The sequence below is a fragment of the Coloeus monedula genome, assembly GCF_965178545.1.
Source record: "Coloeus monedula genome assembly, chromosome: 11".
Taxonomy (NCBI): Eukaryota; Metazoa; Chordata; class Aves; order Passeriformes; family Corvidae; genus Coloeus; species Coloeus monedula.
Genome location: NC_138791.1, coordinates 6,422,374 through 6,443,932, shown reverse-complemented (window position 1 = coordinate 6,443,932; position 21,559 = coordinate 6,422,374). Strand labels below are relative to the sequence as shown.

General features: G+C 59.6%; 2 protein-coding genes across 2 annotated transcripts; one reads left to right on the top strand and one right to left on the bottom strand.

Annotated features, from left to right (window-relative positions):
- Nucleotides 1-1,076: 1,076 nt before the first annotated feature.
- GNAI2 (G protein subunit alpha i2) lies at nt 1,077-16,211 on the top strand. Its single transcript, XM_082288755.1, has 9 exons — nt 1,077-1,246; nt 9,639-9,681; nt 9,862-10,003; nt 10,205-10,365; nt 12,862-12,990; nt 14,124-14,253; nt 14,473-14,626; nt 14,975-15,181; nt 15,319-16,211. Exons 1-8 carry the CDS (start codon nt 1,129-1,131, stop codon nt 15,163-15,165), a joined length of 1,068 nt encoding a protein of 355 aa, XP_082144881.1. The 5' UTR covers nt 1,077-1,128; the 3' UTR covers nt 15,166-15,181; nt 15,319-16,211.
- Nucleotides 16,212-17,153: 942 nt separating this feature from the next.
- On the bottom strand, nt 17,154-20,394 carry GNAT1 (G protein subunit alpha transducin 1; the record flags this gene model as incomplete). The annotated part of the gene is made up of 8 exons (XM_082288677.1): nt 17,154-17,344; nt 17,576-17,729; nt 17,815-17,944; nt 18,028-18,156; nt 18,240-18,397; nt 18,470-18,611; nt 18,785-18,827; nt 20,289-20,394. The coding sequence occupies 8 exons, from the start codon at nt 20,392-20,394 to the stop codon at nt 17,154-17,156; spliced, it is 1,053 nt and encodes a 350-aa protein (XP_082144803.1).
- Between the last annotated feature and the right edge of the window lie 1,165 nt (nt 20,395-21,559).

Below are 21,559 nucleotides of genomic sequence, written 5' to 3'. Positions count from 1 at the left end.
GCTCCCACGGGAACAGCCCTGCTCCCGCCACACCAGGCCCACGGGCACAGGCCTGCAGACCCCACGGGGGATGCTGTATCCCTTCCCCTGGCATTCTGAGTTAAAAGCATCCCTGGCTGCCCTCACCCTGCTCAGCTGGTGCTTGTGGGGGTGTGTGCGGTGGCTGCAGGGCCTGCGCAGGCATGAGGCACTGCTGTGGGGCTAGCATGGAGTGAGAGTGGCTACCTGGGCACGGGCAAGCCCTGTGGGTCAGTGGGCACACCTGGGCCCCCTCCTCAGGTAGTGTGGGGGGGGTCTAGCTCCTAAGGGAGCAGCCCTGGGAGCTGGGGGATGGGGCAAGTGCCTGAGGGACCCCCTGTCCTGGGAGAGACCTGGAGATACCCCATTCTGCCCAGTCCCATCCTGGCCCATCCCTGGTCACAGGCACGCCCAGCCCTGGCACCCGCTAGGCAGGGGACATGGGACCCTGAGGGGTGAGAGACCCCCAAGGTCCGAGCCACCACCCTGGGGCACCGCGGCTCCGCAGAAGGTAGCCCTGAAACACAGCATCACGCAAACCACTGCTCCCAGGGCTGCACCCACCGCTCTGCACCCAAAGGACCCCAGACCCAAAGCGCAACACCCAGACTCCATCTCCCTCCCCATGTCTGTCCCAGGGCACACCGCGGCCGGAGCCCGCCTGTCCCGGGATACACCGTGTCCCACCCACATTTCCATCCCGGGATACACCGCATCCCTCTCCCCATTCCCGTCCCCTCACACACCGGCTGTCGCCCCTCCCCCGCCGTTACCCGGCGCCACCGCGTGAGGGCCCGCGCGCCGCCAGCGAGACGCGCCGGCCGCTAAGCCCCGCCCCCAGCGCCCCGCCCCATTGCCCCCCCATTGGCCCCGCCCCGTTAGCCCCGCCCAGTTAGCCCCGCCCCGTTAGCCCCGCCCCATTGCCCCCTCCCCGTTAGCCCCGCCCCATTGCCCCCGCCCCGTTAGCCCCGCCCCGTTAGCCCCGCCCCACTGCCCCCGCCCCGTTAGCCCCGCCCCCGGGCGCGCAGGGCGGGGCCTGTCGGGGCGGGCCGGGCCGGGCCGGCAGAGCCGCGGGCGCGCGCAGCAGCCGCCGCCGCCGCCGCCGCCGCCATGGGCTGCACCGTGAGCGCCGAGGACAAGGCGGCTGCCGAGCGCTCCCGCATGATCGACAAGAACCTGCGGGAGGACGGCGAGAAGGCGGCGCGGGAGGTGAAGCTGTTGCTGCTGGGTAAGACCCCCCGGGCCCCACCCCCGGGCCCCCCATCTTGGCTTCCTCACCCGGCTCGGCCCGGCCCTGCCGGAACCGGGCGGCCTCGCCGCCTCCGCCCCGCGCAGCCCCGAGGCGATTCTGGGTACCAGCGCCGGGAGTGCCCCGCCCCGGGGATCCCCCATGAGTGAGATGCTGGCCCCAGCCCAGGCTTCGGGTTCTCCCCACAGTGAGCTGTCGGCTCCATCTCGGGCCCCGGGGATGTCCCCGGGAGCGGGGGGCCTGCCCCGCCTCAGGCTTCCGGGTTTGCCCCCCCCCCCGGTGAATGGGGCAGCAGGCCTTGGGATTTCCCCCCCAGGACTCGGGTGTTGACCCCATCCCAGGTTCCAGGCATCCCCCCGGGAGTGGGGTGTTGATCCCATCCCAGGTCCCAGGGATCCCCCCAGGAGTGAGGTGTTGATCCAATCCGAGATCCCAGGGATTCCCTCCAGAAGTGGGTTACTGATCCCATCCCAGCTCCCACAGCTCCCCCCCCGGAATAGGATGTTGACCCCATTCCAGCTCCCAGTGTCTCCTGCCCCCCAGGAGTGGGGTGTTGACCCCATCCTGGCTTCCAGGGTTTCCCCCAGGAGTGGAGCACTGTACCCACAGCAGACCCTGGGGATGCCCTCCATAATGGTGTTCTTTCCCCACCCGTCTGCGAGCAGGATGCCAGCCCCATTCTAGGCTTTGGGGATCCCCGTGGCAGTGGGGTGCTGGCCCTGCAGCAAGCCTTGGGTGCTCCTCAGGAGCAGGTGCCACCCCATCCTGGGCTGTGGGATTCCCATTGTGGTACTGTCCTCCCAACCGGTCAGTGTCCAGCCTGGGCATATCCCTTTGGGACACAGGTGGGGTCATCCCCACCCTTGTATTGGATGCCCCCCTCCCTCCCCATAGCAATGGTCCTGCAAGCTTGGGCACCCTGTCCCACCTGCCCAGCATCCCTGGGCTCCTCCATGGGCTCCTCTCACTCTGGCCTCCGGCTGTGGTGGAGGTAACAGGGCTGACAGGCACCTACTGCCCCATGCCTTCCCCACTGGAGCACTGGGACAGGCCCTAGCCTCTCTGTTACCCTTCCCTCTCGGTGGGGGTCTGGGGGGCTTGGGCCACTGCCTGCCATGGGCAGGGCCCTCCACAGCCCACAGGCTCTCTGCCCCACGGCCACTTGATTTTTGTTCCGATAACGGGCCACTTGCGCTCTTCAAAGCACCCTGGTGATGCTCCCATGGGCGTTCACAGCCCTGCCCTGTGCCTGCGGGCAAGGCAGCCACTTCGTTATTTTAATTTATTATTTCTCTTAATGACTCCCAGTTGGGCTTTTTATTCCCTTTTCGAAATTCCCAGGGAGAGCCTCACTCCAGGTGTGAGGCTCCCATGGCACCGTGGGGCAGTGGGACGGGCAGAGGGATCCCCGACAGAAAATGTCTTTGGGCTCATCTGCTGTCTGCAGAGGAAGCTGCCAGCAGCAGGAAGTCACGCTGAAATCCGGCAGGCCTTTATTTGCTCAACCCCTGCCTGCCTTGAGAAATACGTAATTAACGCCTCAAAACGCTCCTTTATCAGAGTGCGTTGCTTTTTTCGTTTTATTTTATTTTGATTTTCTTTGACTTGGCATGAGCAGTGCTGGCAGCAAAACCCATCTTGGGGATATTGGGAGCGAGTCTGTGCCTGTGCCATCTGGGGGGCTCGATGGTTGGGCAAACTCACTGCCCTGCTTTTTTCTGTGGAGGGGAGAGTGAGGGGAGTGAAACCCCATGGGATTTGTGGGATGGTGGAGAAGGGTGGAGAAGCACGTGGTAGCTCTTTGCCGTGAGCTGTTCCTGTGCTGGCCTTGCTGCTGGCTCTGTTCCTCTCAGACCACTGCCTGGTGGGAGGTAATGAGGATGTAGCTGGCTGAGGGGGTTTGGTATCTCCAGCCTCGGGAGGCTCCTGGGACCATCCAGGACTGTCCAGGCAGCGTCACCCTGGTGCTGTCAGCTCTGGGTGCCCAGGTTGGGGGGGCCCATCCAGTTGGTGCTGAGCATCATGGGGGAGCAGCTGGGGGCTCGCTGGGGGACAAGGATCATGGTGTAGGCTGACTGGCAGACAGCCCTTTCCCGGCTCTTGCTCTGTCCTGAAGTGGAGGCAGGAGGAGGAAGAGGACGTCCGTGCTCCCTTCTGCTGGGGCCGGTGTTTACGAGCGGCATTTCTGATCTCAGCTGCTTTCTAAAGCCAAAAATAGAGCAAAATGGCCCTTCTTGTACATTAAAAAAAAAATTTCTTCCCTGTGCAGCTGTTCAGGTGTCAATAGCACCAGAGCCCTGGGTCAGTGCTGCCCATTTCCGAGCCGAGCCACGGCCGGAAAATCCTCCCAAGCCAGCAGGGAGCAGCTGGGCAGGTGGGGCCAGCACTGCGCCCCTGGGGGCTGCTGCTTGTGACATGTCCCCTCTGTGAGGTGGGACCACAGTGCTGGGGGGTGCTCCCACCTCCCTGCTGTTCACCCTCCCTATGGCTTATTTTTTTTCCCCATGGTCAGGGGAAGCTTTGAGGGGACCTGAGGCTTCACGTGCTTTTCGATGAGCACCACAGCTCCTCGTCCCTCTCAGCAAGACAGAGCTCCAGGGTCCTCCATGAGGGCTGCAGCCCTCCCGCCTCCTCCAGGAAAAGGGAGGGAAAAACTAAAGAGAAAAACGGCTTCACCCTTTGTGCTGCATCAACCTGCGGCATGAAGAGGAGATGCCTCTTCCAAGCATGGCATGATTTTTTGCTGGCAACTTGTGGTGTCCCACAGCCGAGCTTTGGAGCTGGGGTACCGCAGCCAGGCAGGGCACGGTGTGAGTGGAAGTCACCGGTCTCGGTGTGTGGTGATGGCATCGGGAGCATCGGAGCACGGAGGGCTTGGGGCTGACTGCTGCAGCTGCCTCAGATCTGTGCTGTGCTCTGTATGTGGCCGTGAGCTGCCTCCTGCCTTTCCTCTGCCGTGGTGGGTGAGTTGCAGAGGGATGGACACGCCGCCAGTGCAGTGGGGGCAGGCAGGACCCCCCAGTGGCACATGGCTCTGCAGGCATGGGCACAGCACCGCTCCTGCTGTGGCACCTGTGGGTGCCTGTAGGTTTTCCTCTGCTGTTTGCCCGCTCTGGCAAACTGAGTGTGGGCTGGATAGTTTGAAACTCCAGTCTCTGATGGGGAGAAGACTCAGATGAAGCAATATCCCTCAAACAAAGAATGTTCCCCTCCCTGCCACTGGAAACCAGAAGTCTCCCACGGTTTTGGTGCTGGGAGAGGCCAGGAGCCACCACTGACACCCGAAAGCTCCAAATCTGGAGCATCTGCCCCATAGTTCCAACAGCTCCTGGTGCCACTCTTGGCTCTTCGCCATCACCAGGACACAAAGCCCTACAGTCACTGGCTGTTTCTGCTGGGCAGCAGTGTTCTGACCAACCCACCTCCTTGCCTGTGGGAACTGGGATGCTCCCAGGGGGATGCAGCGTTGGCAGCAGGCAAACGATCACTGTGCTCAAAGCCCCTTATTCTTTATCTTTGGAGGATTAGGAAAATAAAGGCTTTCTCAGTTGTTAGAGGTGGGGAAGGTGCTGCTGGGTTGATTACGTTGATCCCCAGGGGTTTGCTGTAGGTGCAGACCCTGGGATGAGGACACTGCCCTCGCTGGGGTGGTGGCACCAGGGTACGTCACGCAGGAGCTGCCTGTACCAGATCCTGCCTGGGACAGACTGTGGCCGGGTAGGGCTCGGAAGCAGCTATTTTTTTTTTTGGGCTTGCATAAAAATAGAGGAAGGGAGGGACCAGCTGTGACTTTCAGAGGTTGCGTGGCCCCAGCACTGCCCTGGGTTCTGTGTGAGCTGCCTACTTTGCTGTGCTTTGTCCTGTCTTGAGGGTTGTTTCTGTCCCCACTCCTTCCTCAGCCCTGGGTGTTGGAGGGGGTTGAATCCTCCCTTCAGTGGGGACACTGAGAGCCCCAGTGCTGTTTTTTGCCGTGGGCTGGGAGGTGTCACAGTGAGGGGGACCAGGGAGGAACTCAGTGCTGTTAGATCCAGAGGGATCTGACATCCAGCCCCCTGGAGCTGGTGTATGGGCTTGGGATGGGTTGGGATGGGATGGGTCACTACAGTCACCCACTGGTGATGCCCTAGGGGCTGGCAGCTGCCCTCTGCTCCAAGATGAACACTTAGGCTTTGCTCAGGGAAAACAGCAGGCTTATGTGGATATGTTTAACATATACCTTTACATATGTACATTAGAAATGCATTTTATATTTTAAATTTTGTGCGTGTATATATATATGCATCTTACTTTTTTGTATGAAGCAATATATATATTGATTTATACGTATCAAAAAGCACACATACATACACACACACATATATATATTGCTGCACCTATATATATATATATATATATGTAGCTTTGTGGAAGAAGGTGTCCCATGGTCTGAGCCTACCTGGGGCCAGGATCAGGGTGTCCCCAAGTGCTGTTGCTGTAACCAGGGCTGGCCTGGCCTTTCCGCAGCCACCGGGTTTCCTGCTCCAGGCCGGAGCGCGGGTTTCCGGGCCGGAGACTGGTTGAATCACCGGAGCTGGGGGAGCTGAGTAATTCTCCATCCCGCTGGTGGAGAACCCAGCCGGGCGGATTGGGGTGCCGGCAGCATCCTGGCTGTGCCAGAGGGTGAGCCCCCATCCCGTCAGGATGGGATGGACAGGATAATGGCACCCAGGCCTGGGGGCATGTGCTAGCAGTGGTGGGGGGGAGACGGACCATGCTCTGTCCATGGCAGGGGCAGAAACAGAGCAGCAAAGTTTCAGGATTCCTGGAAAAAGCCCAGCACAAGGATAGTTTTGTCCAGCTTGTGAACACCGGCGGTCCTTGTTGGCAACAGGGGTGCATTTTCCATGCTCCCCCTGGGAAACCATCGCCAGCCCACCTCCTCCCTGTGTGCCCTGAGCATCCTTCCTGCTGCCAATTTATTTCTATTTTATTTATTTTTGTGGGTGTTTCTTTTGCATCTCTATCAGCTGCCTTGGACAGGGGGTCTTCACCCCCCAATTTTTTGAGGTCCTGCCTGAGGACGTGGCATTCCACCAGCCAGTGATGCACAGGCTCCTTCTGGGAAGCGGCCAGCCCTTTGCTGGAATGGGATGGCCCTTGGGAAAAACGCCCTATGTCACTGTGGGGTTTTAAAAAAATGTGATTATTTTTACAGCAATTTTCCGTCTATTTTGGGTAGGAAGGAAAATGTCGAGGGGAATCTTTTTTTGTTTTAAGTTTTTGAGTCTTTAGGGTAACTCTGCTTTTAACACACCCCTTTGTCAGTCTCGTTTGATGGTGGGGACTCCACAGGTGCTGAGAAGGGTGGGCTCTGCAGCCATCCCTCTGTCTTGCCATCCGTCCTGCGAGGAAATGGATTGGTGGGTTTGTCCAGAGCTAAAACCCATCTGTAAATCCATGCTCAAGTAATAGCTGCTGTTTGCCAGGCTGGGAAAGCTTGCCGGGACAGCAGCAGGGGATGGGCCTCCGGGTGCTGGGGATGGGGATGGCTCTGGACCTGCTGGCAGATTGAATTCCAGCTTTTCCCCCATAATGAAAATTTTCCAGCTATGCATTGCTTCCTTCCATGCCTGAATATTTGAAAGAATGGTGCCGTGTGGAAAAATGGAAAATCCCCTTGTGGTGATGCGGGGTGAGGTGGACCCTGAAACCTGTGGCCAGCTCCTAAAATACAGGGATTACGTATGTGCTGCCCAGAACTATGCACATGTATTGCACTAAATATCTGCTGCCCAGAAAGCATCGTAAATCATGGGCTGCAAAATATATATGTTGGCTCAATAAAGTTTTTGCCAGTGGATTAGCAGGGAGTTCTGGAGCCAAGCAGCTGCTTGCTTATTTTAAATTTTTGAAGATTATTTTTAACAAAAAAAGGAGGAAATGAGCCTGAGAGAGAGCTCTCCTCCTGTTTTTGCCAGGCGCTGCCCTGGGAACAAGCACTGTCTGCAGAGAGGCAGGGCTGGAGGAAACGCAGCCGTGGGGTCAGCCCACGGTGGGGGGGGTCTCCATCCCCCCCAGTGACGGCACAGGGGTCCAGAGCTCCTCTGACACTGCCTTGTCCTGCCTGGGCTGGGCTGGAGGGTGGAAGCTGGCGGTTGGCATCCAGCCCAGGAATTGTTTTGGGGCTGAATGGGCGGCAGCTGGGGTTTTCCGGGGATTGGAAACCCTTCCCCTCTGCCGCACTCATCGAGGGGGCTGGGGAGGGTCCCCTGCGTGGGGACGGGGGGGCTGTTAATTCAGATTCAAATTCCTGCTCACTGCAAGTGTTCAATCTCTTGTGCTGGGCAAGCTCCTGGCAGCAGGCAGAGGTGCCGACTTGGAACATGGCTGCTTTCCTCAGGGAGCAAGGAAGGAGCCGGGAGATGTGGGGGAAGTTTGCAAGGAAATAGCCAGCCTCGGTGATGGTCACCCTGTGATTGTCACCCTGCTGGGGGAAGGCAGGAGGCCCCGGCGGGGTTGTTCCCTCCTGGCAGGGAGAAAATGTCAGGCAGGGTCAGACAGGGGAGGAGCCAGGGACAGCTGTCTGGCACCTCACCTCAAGGATGCTGATAAGCCGGGTTCTTGCTTGCCACGTGCCTCAGTTTCCCTGTCCAGGCACCCGCTGAGGAAGGATCGGGTGAATGCCACTGGCTCTGGCCACTGGACCCAGCGGTATGGGATGGTGTTAGAAACCAGAGGTATTTAATGGAAAAAATGAAGGGCTATGCTGAGTCCTTCCCCCCTGCTCCCAGCTCCAGGCAGGAGTTGCCAGCACTGACCACGAGCACTGGGCTGCGCCGGGTGCCGCGTCAGCATCCTGAGGGTGCCAGGGGAGGATGGGTCAGAGAGCCCCTGCTGTGCTGAACAGTGACCTCTGAGCTGAGCAGAGCCCCTCCCTTGGCACGTACAGCATGGGAACTGTGGAGCAGAGTGCTCGTGGTGATAAATACAGGGTCTCTATAGCCTCGGTATGGCCTGAGCACTGCCCACAGTGATGTCCCTGGGGGTGCATACCTGTCACCTAAGTGGTGTTCAGGCTGGGGACATGAGCAGGAGTTTGTTCCCTGCTGCCATGTCTCAGCTGGCATGATGGGCCCTGTTTTTCCCAGTTAATTTTAGCATAATCTGCTTTTTTTTTTCTTAATTTTTTTTAACCTCCTCTGTAATCTCTGCCCCCTCTGTGGCCATGCTGGCACAGGTCTGCCTGGAGCCTCCTGTAAAGGCAGCTCCGTGGCCAAGGGCAGACCTGGGGGGACCTGCAAAAAGGGCTGTGAGAGGATGCAGGGATGGATTTAGCTTGGGAGATCGTCTGGGATTTGCACCTGGAGGCAGGGACCCAGCCAAAGGGGCCTCATCCTGCTGGGGGTCCTGGCACAAGATCAGCCAGGCACTCATCCATCTCGTGACACTCCCTGCACAGAGGGGACAAGGGACATGCACTGCCCCTTTCAGCTTCCCCTTTTGGCTTCCCCTTTCTTGCAGCCGGGGTGACTTTGCTTCTTCCCTGCCCCAGCCTGTGGAGGGAGGGCTGGGCCGAGCTGCACGTTGCCTGCGTGGAGTGATGTCCCTAGGGGGGACAGGGTGGAGGAAGGAGAACCTTAGGCACCTTGTCTGTCTCGCTGAACTCACAGAACCCTGCGTTTCGATGCTGAGAAACAAAACGACCCCAAAAGCCATTGGCTTTCCCTGCTAGCAGCCACCTCCGCAGCAGGTTAGGGCACAGGACCCGGCAGGCTGGGAAGCGCTTGCTATTTAAGAACCAACCTGGGGGCGGCTGAGCCCGCTGGGATCACTTGAGCTGGCTGGTGGAGGTGGCAACTTCTTCCTGAGTTCCCTGCCTGTACCTTGTGGCACAAGCATCCCTGCATCCTGGCCTCTGCTGGCTCCAGCTGCGGATGTGCAGCAGGGCTGGTGCTCCATTGTCCCCCAGCACAGAGGGGATGCGGGATGCGGCAGCTACGTTCAGGTTCTGCCTGGAGATGGGATGGCAGGTGATGGACAGAGCTTGGCCCCCTTGTCATGGGGAGTCCCCAGGTTCAGCCAAAGCCAGGATTGCCTAGTCACATGCTAGGACTGTGGGGAAGATGTTAGCGTGTTGATGCCGTTTTCCTGGCCCAGAGCAGGTGTCATTTCTTCCCTTGGGAACTACTGCGAGGGCCCTCCAGGCTCCTTTTGTTCCCTCTTTCTTGGTCCTGATGTTTCCAGTGCTCATCCAGTCATCTTCTCTGGCCAATGCTGCTTCTCCCGTGGCTGAGGGACCTGCTGCATTCCTTCTGTGGGCTGGGGGGGTGTCCCAGTAGGGTAGGGGTTCCTGGCTTTGGACAAGACCTCACCCCTTCTCATTTCTCCATAGGTGCTGGTGAGTCTGGGAAGAGCACCATCGTCAAACAGATGAAGTGAGTGGTCCCTGCACTGTCACTGTGGCTGACACTGCTCAGGCTTCAGCCACAGGCTCCAAAACCAGTGGCTGACAGGGAAAGCTCCCCATTGGTGTTGCCACAGAGCACGGGTGGGGAGCAGCACCCTGGGGTACCCCACAAAGGGCTGACCTTGCCTGTGTCTCTTCCCTGCCCCAGGATCATCCATGAGGATGGCTACTCAGAGGAGGAGTGCCGGCAGTATAAAGCTGTGGTCTACAGCAACACCATCCAGTCCATCATGGCTATCATCAAGGCGATGGGGAACCTGCAGATTGACTTTGGAGACTCCTCCAGAGCGGTGGGTGCCCTCTTGCTCCCACTGTGCCTGGCAGGGATGGGGGTTCTTGGGGGCTAAAACCGATGTGCCCAAAACTGGACTAGGGTTAAAGGTGGCTCAGCTCAAGCCCTGGTGTTCCCTGGTGGGCTCCCATCAGGTCCTTTGGGGCAGAGTGAGCTTTGGTAAGTCCATGCCAATGCTGAAGCTGTTTTATCCCTGCAGGATGATGCTCGACAGCTGTTTGCACTCTCCTCCACTGCTGAGGAGCAGGGCGTCATGCCGGAGGACCTGGCCAACGTCATCCGGAGGCTGTGGGCTGACAACGGGGTCCAGGCTTGTTTCAACCGCTCCCGGGAGTACCAGCTGAATGACTCTGCTGCCTAGTGAGTACCCCCTCCTCTGCCCCAGCTCAGCTGAGCCCTGTGAGCCACGGTGCTCTTATCAAGCAGCAGAAAATCCCCCCAGGGGCTGCTGTTCACCATCACCAGGCTTAGGGGCTGGTGCTGCCACTTCCCGCATGGTGCTGAGGCTGAGCCGGAGCGGAACTGGGAAGGCGGATGTTTCGAAAGCTGTTTCCTTCTCTGGCAGGGTGCTGTGTACCCTGGGAGGGGGGGCACTGGGACATCCCCCTCCTGCCGCTGCTCTGTCCCCACTGCCCTTCTCCAGGAGATGCTCTCCACTGGCTCCCCACTCAATGAGCATAGCCAGGGTCCTGCCCATCCTCATCACCCTTTATGGGCCATCAAGGCAAGAAAAATTCCCAAGGAAAGCCTTGGGGACACTTAGGTCTGAAGAGGATGAGTAGGATGCTCAAGAAGCTTTTCTTTTTCTTTTTAACTGTTTCTATACAGAAAGATTTGGCATTACACTCGTGCATTACCCAGCAAATTGGTGTCTAAGTAGATAAATTGCTGCATCTGGTTGGGTTTATCCTTGAAGAGATTAATAAATAAATTAATCTGCCTAATGTACCATTGCTGGAGAGGGTGACACAGCTGAGTCTGTGTTCAGCTTGCACAGTGCCCTCCTACCCTCTCCACCCAGACCCCTCATGTCAAAGCAATGTGGAAGGAGCTCATGGTGTGCCAAGAACACCCCACCAAGCATGGCCTTGCCTAGGATCCTGCATGCTTGGGACTCGCTGCCATCCCAGGGCAAGTGGTTTCCCCAGCCATCCCCCATGCATGGCACTGTCGGGTCCCTCTTTTGCACTGAGGTCACTGTGGGGAAGAGATTGTAGGAAAGCTCCTGGCAAGCACCAAACCTGGAGAAGCTCCTGTCAGCTCTTTCCCCCAGCACCCGCAGCTTTCACTTCCTCCTCACAGGCACACACCCCCACCTTCCCCAGCCCCTGTCTGCTCAGCTCCATAACTCTGCAGCCAATGCTGGCATTTCTGTGGCAGCAGGTGCTGGTTTGGGAGCTCAGGACACCCGGCAGGTGCCAGGCAGCTCACACACACACTTGGAGCAGGTGTATCTGCACAGTGTCTGCCAACTGCCTGTCGCTGTCAGTGCTGTTATGGAGCATTTAGCACATGGTGGGGGGTTGGACAACCATTAATTAGGAGCACCTTCAAGCTGTCGCTCCAGCCTTTTGCCAGCCCTGTGGAGATGCCTGCATAGTGGCCAATCCGTTGCCTATCTCACAGGGATGGTGATGTGCCCACAGTGCTGCTGGAACAGGACAGCCTGGGGATGAGGAGCCCTGTGTCCTGCCCAGGACATAGCCCACCTGTGCTCCAGCCCTCTGCAGCACAGCAGCCCCCATCCTCTTCCTTCTCTGCCTCTTGGGGTTCCTCGAGTTTGGGGTGCCCGGGTGGCGCTCACCAGCACCCCGGGGCTTGATGCAATGTCCAAGAGCCTGTGGTGCTGCACAGGGCCCTGCTGTGGCACTTCCTGTTTTTTGTCAGCCAGACGCCGTGTGTGTTTCCGGCTGTTTTTGAGCTGCTCTGCGGCAGTAACGTGCAGGTCCCCCACCCTTACACCCACAGCAGGGTCCTGGGGCACCTCCAGCTCTGGCCCTGCCCTGACATGCTGCAGGGTTTCCCAGGTGCTGGCGAGTGGCCGTGCTACAGTTGGAGCCAAGGATCCCTATGGCCTCACGGGCTGTAATCTGGCTTTCACCAGATTACAGGGCCACAAATGCCTTAATTAAGACAAGCCTAATTTGCTTAAAGGAGCCCGTTTGTAGTAACCCAATTAAAACAATGTGAGCTGGAGAAATCAAAACCTGCCTTGATCCCCCTGGCAGCCCTCATCAGTCCTGGTGGGTGTTGCACTCTGGGGACCTGTCCGCCACCTCTGCCGGGACCCCGTGGGCAGCAGCGCAGGCAGTGCTCCATGGGGAGGCTCGGGATGGCTGCAGCCCCCCACGGCACTGCTCCCTGTCTCTCTGGCCTCCCGCCTCCTGCTTCCTCCCAGGACGCCGTCCCTTTGTGTTTTTGACTATAAATGGCACGGCGCCATCGATTGTTTCCGCCGGCACTGCGGCTGGTTGCCATAGCACTGAATATTTTCCTCTTGCCATTTCCCCCCCGTGCAAACGGCCAAGGGAACTGGGCGAGCCCCCCGGCCCCGGCTGCATCCTCTGCCTGGCTCCCAGTGCCAGCACACTGCTCCCCAGTCCCTCGGTCGTGTGTGTCCCGTGTCATCCTGGCCACTGGTGTCCTGCCCTGCCTTTGTCCGGCAGGGACATGGGGTGACCCCACGGTGCACGTGGTGCCCCTGCTGTGCATTCCAGCTTGGCACTGCCCGCCCTGAATGAACAATGCTGGGAGATGGACAGGGGACCCTGGGCCAGTGTGGGGATGTCCCTTGGAATCTGGGTGGATCGTGCCCCACGGTCCAGCTCCCACATCACCTTTCCTTTTTGTCTCCAGCTACCTGAATGACCTGGAGAGGATAGCCCGTGCTGACTACATCCCCACCCAGCAGGATGTGCTGCGCACCAGGGTGAAGACCACGGGCATTGTGGAAACCCACTTCACCTTTAAGGACCTGCACTTCAAGTATGTCTGACCCCTTTCCCTTTTGCCTTTTTGAGAGCAAAAAGAACCCTTCTTCCCCGTGCTGGGTTGGATTGTGGGTGCACACTGCATGCACTGAGTTACCCCCACCTCCTGGTTTGCTCATGGCGGGAACTGCTGCCTCAGAGAGCGGAAACCGCTGAAATAGCTGGAACAGCCTCAAAAACACTTCACAGAGCTCAGCCTGGGGGTGGATCCAGGCTCTGGGGAGGAGGGGACGGGGGAAGGCATCCCTCCTCCCACTGCCGTGACGCTGCTTCCGCCACAGGAAGAGCTCTGGGCAGGAGCTGGGGTCTCAGGGTCAGGCCCTGGCCCTGCTGCCTGCTGGCACCCCGTGGTTGCTTTCCACTGAAAGCCCACAGGAAATAATCAGGGCTCCGGTTTCCGAGGCAAAAAGCTGCCATTGTCCACATCCCGGGGGATTTAGTCCCATGGCAACAGAGCTGATGTCAGAAAGATCTGATGGGGTCCTCTCTGAATGTGGGGGGCTCTCAGGGACCCCGATGCCACCCTGGTGGGATGGAGACACTTGGTCGCACATTGCCAGGGCAGCGCGTGGCAGTGGGGGTGGTCCGAGGGGGATGCAGCATGTCCCAGTGGGGAAGCCTTCCCACCAGCCAGGCAGTTGGCAGTGGACATGGCAGTGGATGTGGAATGCTACTGCTGGGCTCTTCTCCGTGGAGGCAGGGCATCCTCTGCTGCCCAGATGGTGCATCGGGATCATCCCTGTGCTGTCGTGGTGCCGCAATCCTGCTGAGCCCACAGGCACTTGGCTCCCCTTGGGCCAAGGTCTCTGGCAAAGCCCTGCTGTGCCTGCTCTGGAGCAGGTCTCTTGGGAAAATGACACTGGCACCCCCTGGGAAAGGTGGCCTGATCCTGCCCCAGCTCACGTCAGGGATTTGCTTCGGCTGGGAAATGAGCCTGGACACTGTCCTGGCAGCGGGAACAGGGGCAGATCCTCAGTACTGGCAAAATCCTTGGGGCAGAGGCACTGTGCTGTGCCTGCACCAGCGCTGCTGCTGCTCCAGGCAGCTGGGAACACTGAGGCAGGGAATGGGGTGAGGGCAGTGGAGCCGGGAGCTGCCATCCATCCCCGCATCGCCTCCCTGCCACAGAATGTTCGACGTGGGTGGCCAGCGCTCGGAACGGAAGAAGTGGATCCACTGCTTCGAGGGGGTGACAGCCATCATTTTCTGCGTGGCCCTGAGTGCCTATGACCTGGTGCTGGCTGAAGATGAGGAGATGGTGAGTCATGGGGATGGAACCAGCGCTATGAGCTGTCCCCTCCTTGGGGGGCTGAGGGAGCAGCCCCTTCTCTGGTGGCCACCAGTGCCCTGGCCAGTGTGGCCCAAGCCTTGCAGGCCATTGACATCCCCTGCCCAGGCAGGCAGGAGCATGGGGAGCAGTGGGGTGGGTGCTGCCTGAGGGTCCCTGCCTGGCTCATGCTGCCATCTCCCCTGCCAGAACCGGATGCATGAGAGCATGAAGCTGTTCGACAGCATCTGCAATAACAAGTGGTTCACAGACACGTCCATCATCCTCTTCCTCAACAAGAAGGACCTCTTTGAGGAGAAGATTGTGCACAGCTCTCTCACCATCTGCTTCCCCGAGTACACAGGTACCACTGGGACTCTCAGTGCCCCCTGCCCTCCTGGCAGGGGCAGTGGGCAGTGTCTTGCCCCAGGCAGGGTAGCAGGAGGTGCTGGGGACAGAGATGGTGTCTCCCCTGTGCCCAAGGTTGGGGCAGCAACTGGGGTGTGGTGGTGTTTGGGGTGCCCTGGGAGATGGGAGATGTGGGGGGGACACAACACGAGGGGCAGCTGCCCTGAGGGAGGTTATCTGAAGGTCACTCTGCCTCTGGAGCCTCAATTTGGCAACAGGACTGGCTGTGCAGGGCCGAGCCAAGCCCAAACCCTTTGATGGCTGTGGGCAACTGTGGGGCAGCCCAGTGTCTCTTCCTCCCCAGGGGCCAACAAGTACGACGAGGCAGCCAGCTACATCCAGAGCAAGTTTGAGGACCTGAACAAGCGAAAGGACACCAAGGAGATCTACACCCACTTCACCTGTGCCACGGACACCAAGAACGTGCAGTTCGTCTTTGATGCCGTCACTGACGTCATCATCAAAAACAACCTGAAGGACTGTGGTCTCTTCTGAGGGCAGCGCTGCCCAGGTGGGTGGTGGTCTCAGTGGTGGCTCCCCTAATGGGATGGTCATAGACCATCCTCCAGGGATGGGCTGGGCACAGCCTGCCAGCTGCAGGCTGCCCTGTCCCCAGGCCCTCCCCTGCTCACAGCCTCTCTCCTCTAGGAGCTGCAAAGGAAGGACCACGCCATCTCCCACTCCTGCTTCTCTTCGGATTCATCCCTCCGCCCCCACCCCATAAAGAGACTTTTTGAGTGCCAGCACGGTGGCAGGGCCCATGTACCCCCTGCTGCACGAGCTTGCCCCCCACCTTTTGTCCTCCTCCTCGCCGGCGTCGCCCTTCCAGGGAAGACAAGGTTTTAATCTTGGTTTGTACCCCCTGAACCGTTCCAGCCCCCACTTCATTCACTCCGAGCCCTGGCGCTCTCACTGTTTACATTGCAAGTGTTGGTGGCACGGGGGGCACACCTTGGGGATGCCCACCCAGCCACAAACACGACCGATGACATTCCTTTTAGTAAACCAGAAAAGAAAGAAGAAAGAAAAAAAAAAAAAAAACACAACAACAAAACCAAACCCAAAACCATGCAAAAAAAAAAACCACACCACACCAGTTGGGGCCAGGTTACATTTTAAAGAAACCTTTTTACCAAACTATTTAAAAGCATCAAGTGCTACGTGGTGGCGGCATCCTCCGTGGCCAGCCCACCCCCCAACCGCGTGCCTTGGGGGGGAGGGTCTGCACCCCACCCCGCCTCGCTGCCCCCATCCCGACAGGCAGCTCAGGCAGGAGGGTGGGCAGGGGGTGCTGCCCACTGCCTCTATCCCCCCCCTCTTTCTAAGCCTAGTTTTTAGGGCTAGCTGTTGCGTTGGGCGAGGAGAGCCCGCTGTACAGAGCAGAGCCCGCTGTACAGAGCGGCCCCCGCTGTCCCCCCCAGCCCAGGGGGGACCCTCCAGCCGGTGCCTGCGGCCTCGCTTTTCCCACAGGATGTTTTACCGAATTGTTCACATGGTTTGAAATAATAAAATGTAGAAAGGAAAAAAGAAAGAGAGAAAAATTACATATACCGAAACGCCCTGTGTGACATGGGAGTGGGCAGGGGGGCTTCACCTGTATGGGAGGGCTGGGGTCGTCCCCGGGGGTGGGAGAGGGTCACAAATTAGGCTGACATCCCCCTGGGGTTGTGGGAGGTGAGGGCAGTGGTGGGACCCTTGGGGGTGTAGCCTGGATGCTGCTGCAGGGCTGAGCCCCACCCGAGGGGCTGTGGGTTGGGGGGGAACAAACACATGATCATCCCCTGGCTCTGCAGTGCCAGGATGGTGGCACCGAGGGAGCCCCAGTATCACACAGTCCCTGGGGGACCCCCAGTGCCCAGGAACAGCCAGTGACCTGTAGCCCAGCACCCCCAGCTTCAGAGGGCACCCAGGACCCCCCAGCACCTCTCAGCTCCAAGGGGTACCAGGGACTCCCAGCACCAAGGGGCACCCAAAAACCCCCAGTTTCCCCCATGCCAAGGGTCATCTGGGGACCCCTAGCACCTCTCAGCTCTAAAGGGAACCCAGGGACACCCCAGGATCCCTCAAGTACCTAGGGACACCCAGGACCCCCAAACACCCCTCTGCTGCAAGGGGTACTCAAGGACCCTCAGCACCCAAGGGAACCCCAGTACCCCACAGCTCTGAGGGCTACCCAGGGACCTGCAGCACCCAAAAGTATCCAGCGCCCTGTAGCATCCAGGGTTGCCCAGGTACCCGCAGGACCTGGAGTCCTGGAGATGCCCAGCAGAACTGGGGCCCCCACAGTGCTGACTGGTGGGAGAGTTGGTGGGGAGTGGGAGTGAGATTGTGTCCTTCTCACGCCCCTCCCCTCTTCACCAGGTGTGGCTTTGGAGCTGAGCAGGTCAAATCCTGGGGGTTTGGGACAAGAGGAGATGGTTGTGGAGGTGGGATGGGAGCAGCAGCGGGGCTGGGCCCCAGGAGAGGGGGTGCAGGGCTGGGGCTCAGAACAGCCCGCAGTCCTTGAGGTTCTCCTTGATGATGATGTCAGTGACGGCGTCGAAGACGAACTTGACGTTCTCGGTATCGGTGGCGCAGGTCATGTGGGAGTAGATCTCCTTCACATCCCGCCGCATGTTCAGCTCCAGGAACTGCAGCTTGATGTAGTTGCCCGCATCGTCGTAGGTGTTGGGACCTGGTGGCAGTGAGCGGGGGTCCCCTCCCAGGATGGTGTCTCCCCCCAGGGTGCCGGCCCAGCATCACCCAGTGCTCCCTCGGGTGGGCAAACCTTGCGTGGTCCCTCAGCAAGGCTCATGTGGCACCACTTGCATGGGATGCTGAGGACACCTGGTGGGGGACTCCTGCGAGGTGGTGGCACCCGACCCTCCAGCAGCACCCCACTACCACCAGTCACTGCCGCACTCACCATCATAGTCGGGGAAGCAGATGCTGAGATGGGCCTTCTTGATCTTCTCCAGGAAGACGTCCTTCTTGTTGAGGAAGAGGACGATGGAGGTGGTGGCGAAGTAGCGGTGGTTGCAGATGCTGTTGAAGAGGTGCAGGCTCTCGTGCATGCGGTTCTGTGGACGGACACAGCCCCATGGTGATGCCCACATCATGATGGGGACAAAGCAGAGAGGGTGTGAGGTGGTGAGCCTTCCTCACCACTTCATCATCCTCCACCAGGACCATGTCGTAGGCGCTGAGGGCCGCAATGAAGATGATGCAGGTCACCCCCTCAAAGCAGTGGATCCACTTCTTTCGTTCTGAGCGCTGTCCACCCACATCGAACATCCTGGGCAGGACAAGGGAGGGTCAGCATCCCCCACTCCCTGCCCAGCCCCTGGCACCAGCCCTCCCTGGGGGCCTGGCCCCCACCTGAAATTGAGATCTTTGAAGGAGAACTGGGTCTCGATGATGCCGGTTGTCTTGACACGGGAACGCAGCACGTCCTGTTCTGTGGGGACGTAGCCGGGGGTCACCAGGCGCTCCAGGTCTGACAGGTAGCTGGCCAGGCACGTGGTGGGCATGAGACATGGGTTGGAACCCCCCTGATGCCTCCTCCACCCGTACTCCCCGACCCCACGTACTAGCCCGCAGAGTCATTGAGCTGGTACTCAGAGGCGCGGTCGAAGCAGGCTTGGATGCCCGAGTCCTTCCAGAGCCGCCCGATGATTTCTGACATCTCCTTGGGCATGGTCCCTTCCTCGATGGTGTCCGAGAGGTGCAGCAGCTTACGGGCATCATCCTACAAGGGAGAGGGGTTCAGTGGGGCCTGGGGCCTGAGGAGAACCCCTGCCCAACAGAGAATGCTCCTCACCTGGCGAGCCGTGTCCCCGTACTGGATGCTGAGGGTGGTCATGGCCCGCACGATGGCCAGCATGGACTGGAGTGTGTTGCTGTAGATGATGGCGATGAATTCCAGGCATTCCTCCAGCGAGTAACCGTCCTGGTGGATGATCCTGGCCGGGGAAGATCACAGGCATGGGGCTGAGCTGGGTGCCATGGAGCTGAGCCACACGATGGATGCACCCCATGGCTGTGGCATGGGGTGGAGTCAGGCGCAGTGGGATGGGGCACCCCATGGCTGCAGCATGGGACAGACACCTTCCAGTGACCCCCCCTTGGCACTTACTTCATCTGCTTGACGATGGTGCTCTTCCCGGACTCCCCTGCTCCTGAGGGGACAAAACACGGGTCACAGTGGTGCCCATGCCTTGGGCACTCCCAGCTGGGCCCCGTGCTGGCCCACTGGGAATCCTGGTGCCTGACATGGCTGCGGGCACAGCGGATTTTGCCAGGTCCACAGCTCAGGGTGTGCAGGGGGATTACCAGTGGCATTAACAGTGGTGCCAGTGGCATTAAGGTAAGGCTGAGCTGCTGCGTCTAATGGGATCTGCAGCGGATCAGCCAGGGACACTCACAGGAGCCCAAGGGAGGGGTTGGGGACATGGTGGCATTGCAACCCCACCACCCACCACACAATGCCCCAAACCTGTGGATGTGTCATGGGCCAGACTGTGAGGACAGTGATGTCACCCACGGCCCCACCACATACACGACACCCCAGTCCTCAGGCACCACTGGGGGACTGGGAAGGACTGGGAGGGACACACAGGACAAGGGGGCTTTAGGGACAGACACAGGGTGATGGTATAGGCTGCATGGGGGTCCCTAGGAGGGTGGGGCAGGGGTGCTGACGGGGTGGGGTGCTGGTAGGTAGTGTTGGTGAAGGCTCTTAAGATAGGTTGGTTGGGGTTGGGGGTCCTGGGAGTGGGGGGATATTAGGTGGGCTGGTTGGGTCCAGGGATACATGGAAACCAGGGGATCTTAGGGTGGATCTTAGGATCTTAGGATCTCATCTCCTTGTTGAGCTGGTCTGTTGCATTTGGGGTGCCTGGTAGGGGGTGTTGAGCAAGTTGTGATGAGCTAGCTTAGGGGATCCTGGGAATGGGGGGGCTGTTGGGGTGGCTGATTGGGTTTGGGGTGCTGAGGGAGAGAGGAAAACATTGGGTGGGCTTTCGGGGGTGAGTGGTTGGTTTTAGCAGTGCTGTGGGGTTCAGAGGACTGCTAGAGTGGGCTGACTGGGTTTAGGGGTGCTTAGGAGCAGGGGCCTGGGGAATGTTGGACTGGTTGGGTTTAGAGTGGGGTCAGGGAAACTTTGGGTGGTTTATTGGGGAGGGGTTGGTTGTTTTTAAGGATGCCTGGGAATGGGAGGCTGTTGGGGTCACTCCTGGGTTGTGCTGGTTTGGTTTAAAGGTGCTGGAGGCACCAGGGAAATATTGGGTGGGCTCTTGAGATGGGGAGGTAGGGTTTAGGGCTGCCTGAGAATGGGGGTGATGCTGGGGTGGGCTGCTTGGTTTTAAGGGTCCTGGGTGAATCGGGAGTGTTGAGCGAACTGTGAGGGTGGGCTGCTTGGGTTTGGGGGTCCATCCGAGAGCCAAGGGAATGCTGGATTGGCTGGTTGGGTTTGGGGGCAGCTGTGGGGTGTGCTGGTTGGGTTGAGGGGTGCTGGTTGGGTTGAGAGGTGCTGCTTGGGTTGAGGGGTGCTGGTAGGTTCCAGGGGCGGACTGGGTGGGCTGCTAGGGTAAGATTCACAAAGGATAGGTACGTCCCCCAGGGTATTGTCTCCCCCTTACCCAGCAGCAGCAGCTTGACTGTCCTGGCATCCTTCTCAGCATCTTCCTTGAGCTTCTTCTCCAGCTCTCGGGAATGCTTCTCCTCGGCACTGGCCCCGGCTCCCATCCTCAGCCCCGCGGCCCTGTGCTTCACCACCCGCTCCTTGGAGGTCAGCACCAAGACGGGCAACGAGCTCCAGCCCCCCGCCGCCTCCAGCGCTCGCTCCCGGTGCCCGCCGCGGCCACCGCCACCACCGTCCACCCGGTGTGCCACAAGGACGGGGCCAAGGTCACGGGGAGCCGCCTTCCGGGGGGCTGCGCTCAGCACCCGGGGCTTAAGCTGCCCCCCCGATAAACCCCCTTCAATCTGCAGCGGGCTGAGCTCAGCAATCCCGTGGTTCCCGGTGTCAGCGCTTCTGCCGAGGGGGCCCAGCCCGACCAGCCCCCGGCTTTTCCTCCACCCTGGGGCTGGGGCAGTGACCTGGCCACCCTGAGGATGTGGGACCCCTACCCAGCTCCAGCTCTGCTGTGGACCCCAGGGATTTGGAACTGGGGACTGGGATGGTTGTCTGCTGGGGTCTGGTCACAGTGGGAGTAAATGTCCCCTTTGTCCCCATCTCTTCTGGTCATCCACCCTGCTCTGGACCAGTGCCCACTGTCCCACCCCAGTAAGCCATCCCAGTGTCCCCAGGGGCACTCCCCACAGTGATAGAAGGTCAGCCTCAGTCACCACACCCTGTGTCTCCAGGAACCCTTCCAGAACCCTCCACTAATGTCCCCATGCCCCCCGGGTTCACTTCTTAGTGCGCCCAGGCACCCACCAGTGCACTCCCAGTGCCACCATGCCAGCTCAGTGTAACCTCCGCAGCGTCCCCAGGCCTTCCAGCAACACCTGCACAATGTCCTCAGGGACACCCGCATACCCTCCCCAAGGTTTCCAAAGCCCTCCCAGTAACACTCCCCAGTGACTACAGAAGAAATCCCAGTGTCCCCAAGCAATTCCCGTTCCTGCGTGGGGGCCATGTCCCCCCCCAGTCCAAAAAAACCCTGCCCAACGTCCAGGGGGACTGCAATGCCACCTCTGTGTTAGCAGCCCAACCGCAGTGAGCCCCCCACAGCGGCTCTGGGTCCCTCAGTGTGCCTTCCCAGTGCCCCCCTCCTATGTCCCCAGTGCCCCCCACTGCCATTGTGGCCATCCCAGCAAAACTGAGTATCACCACGGACACCGCAGTGTCTCCCCGCCTCTGATGGCTCCAGGCCTTGCCAGGACTCCCCCAGTGACCCCAGTACAG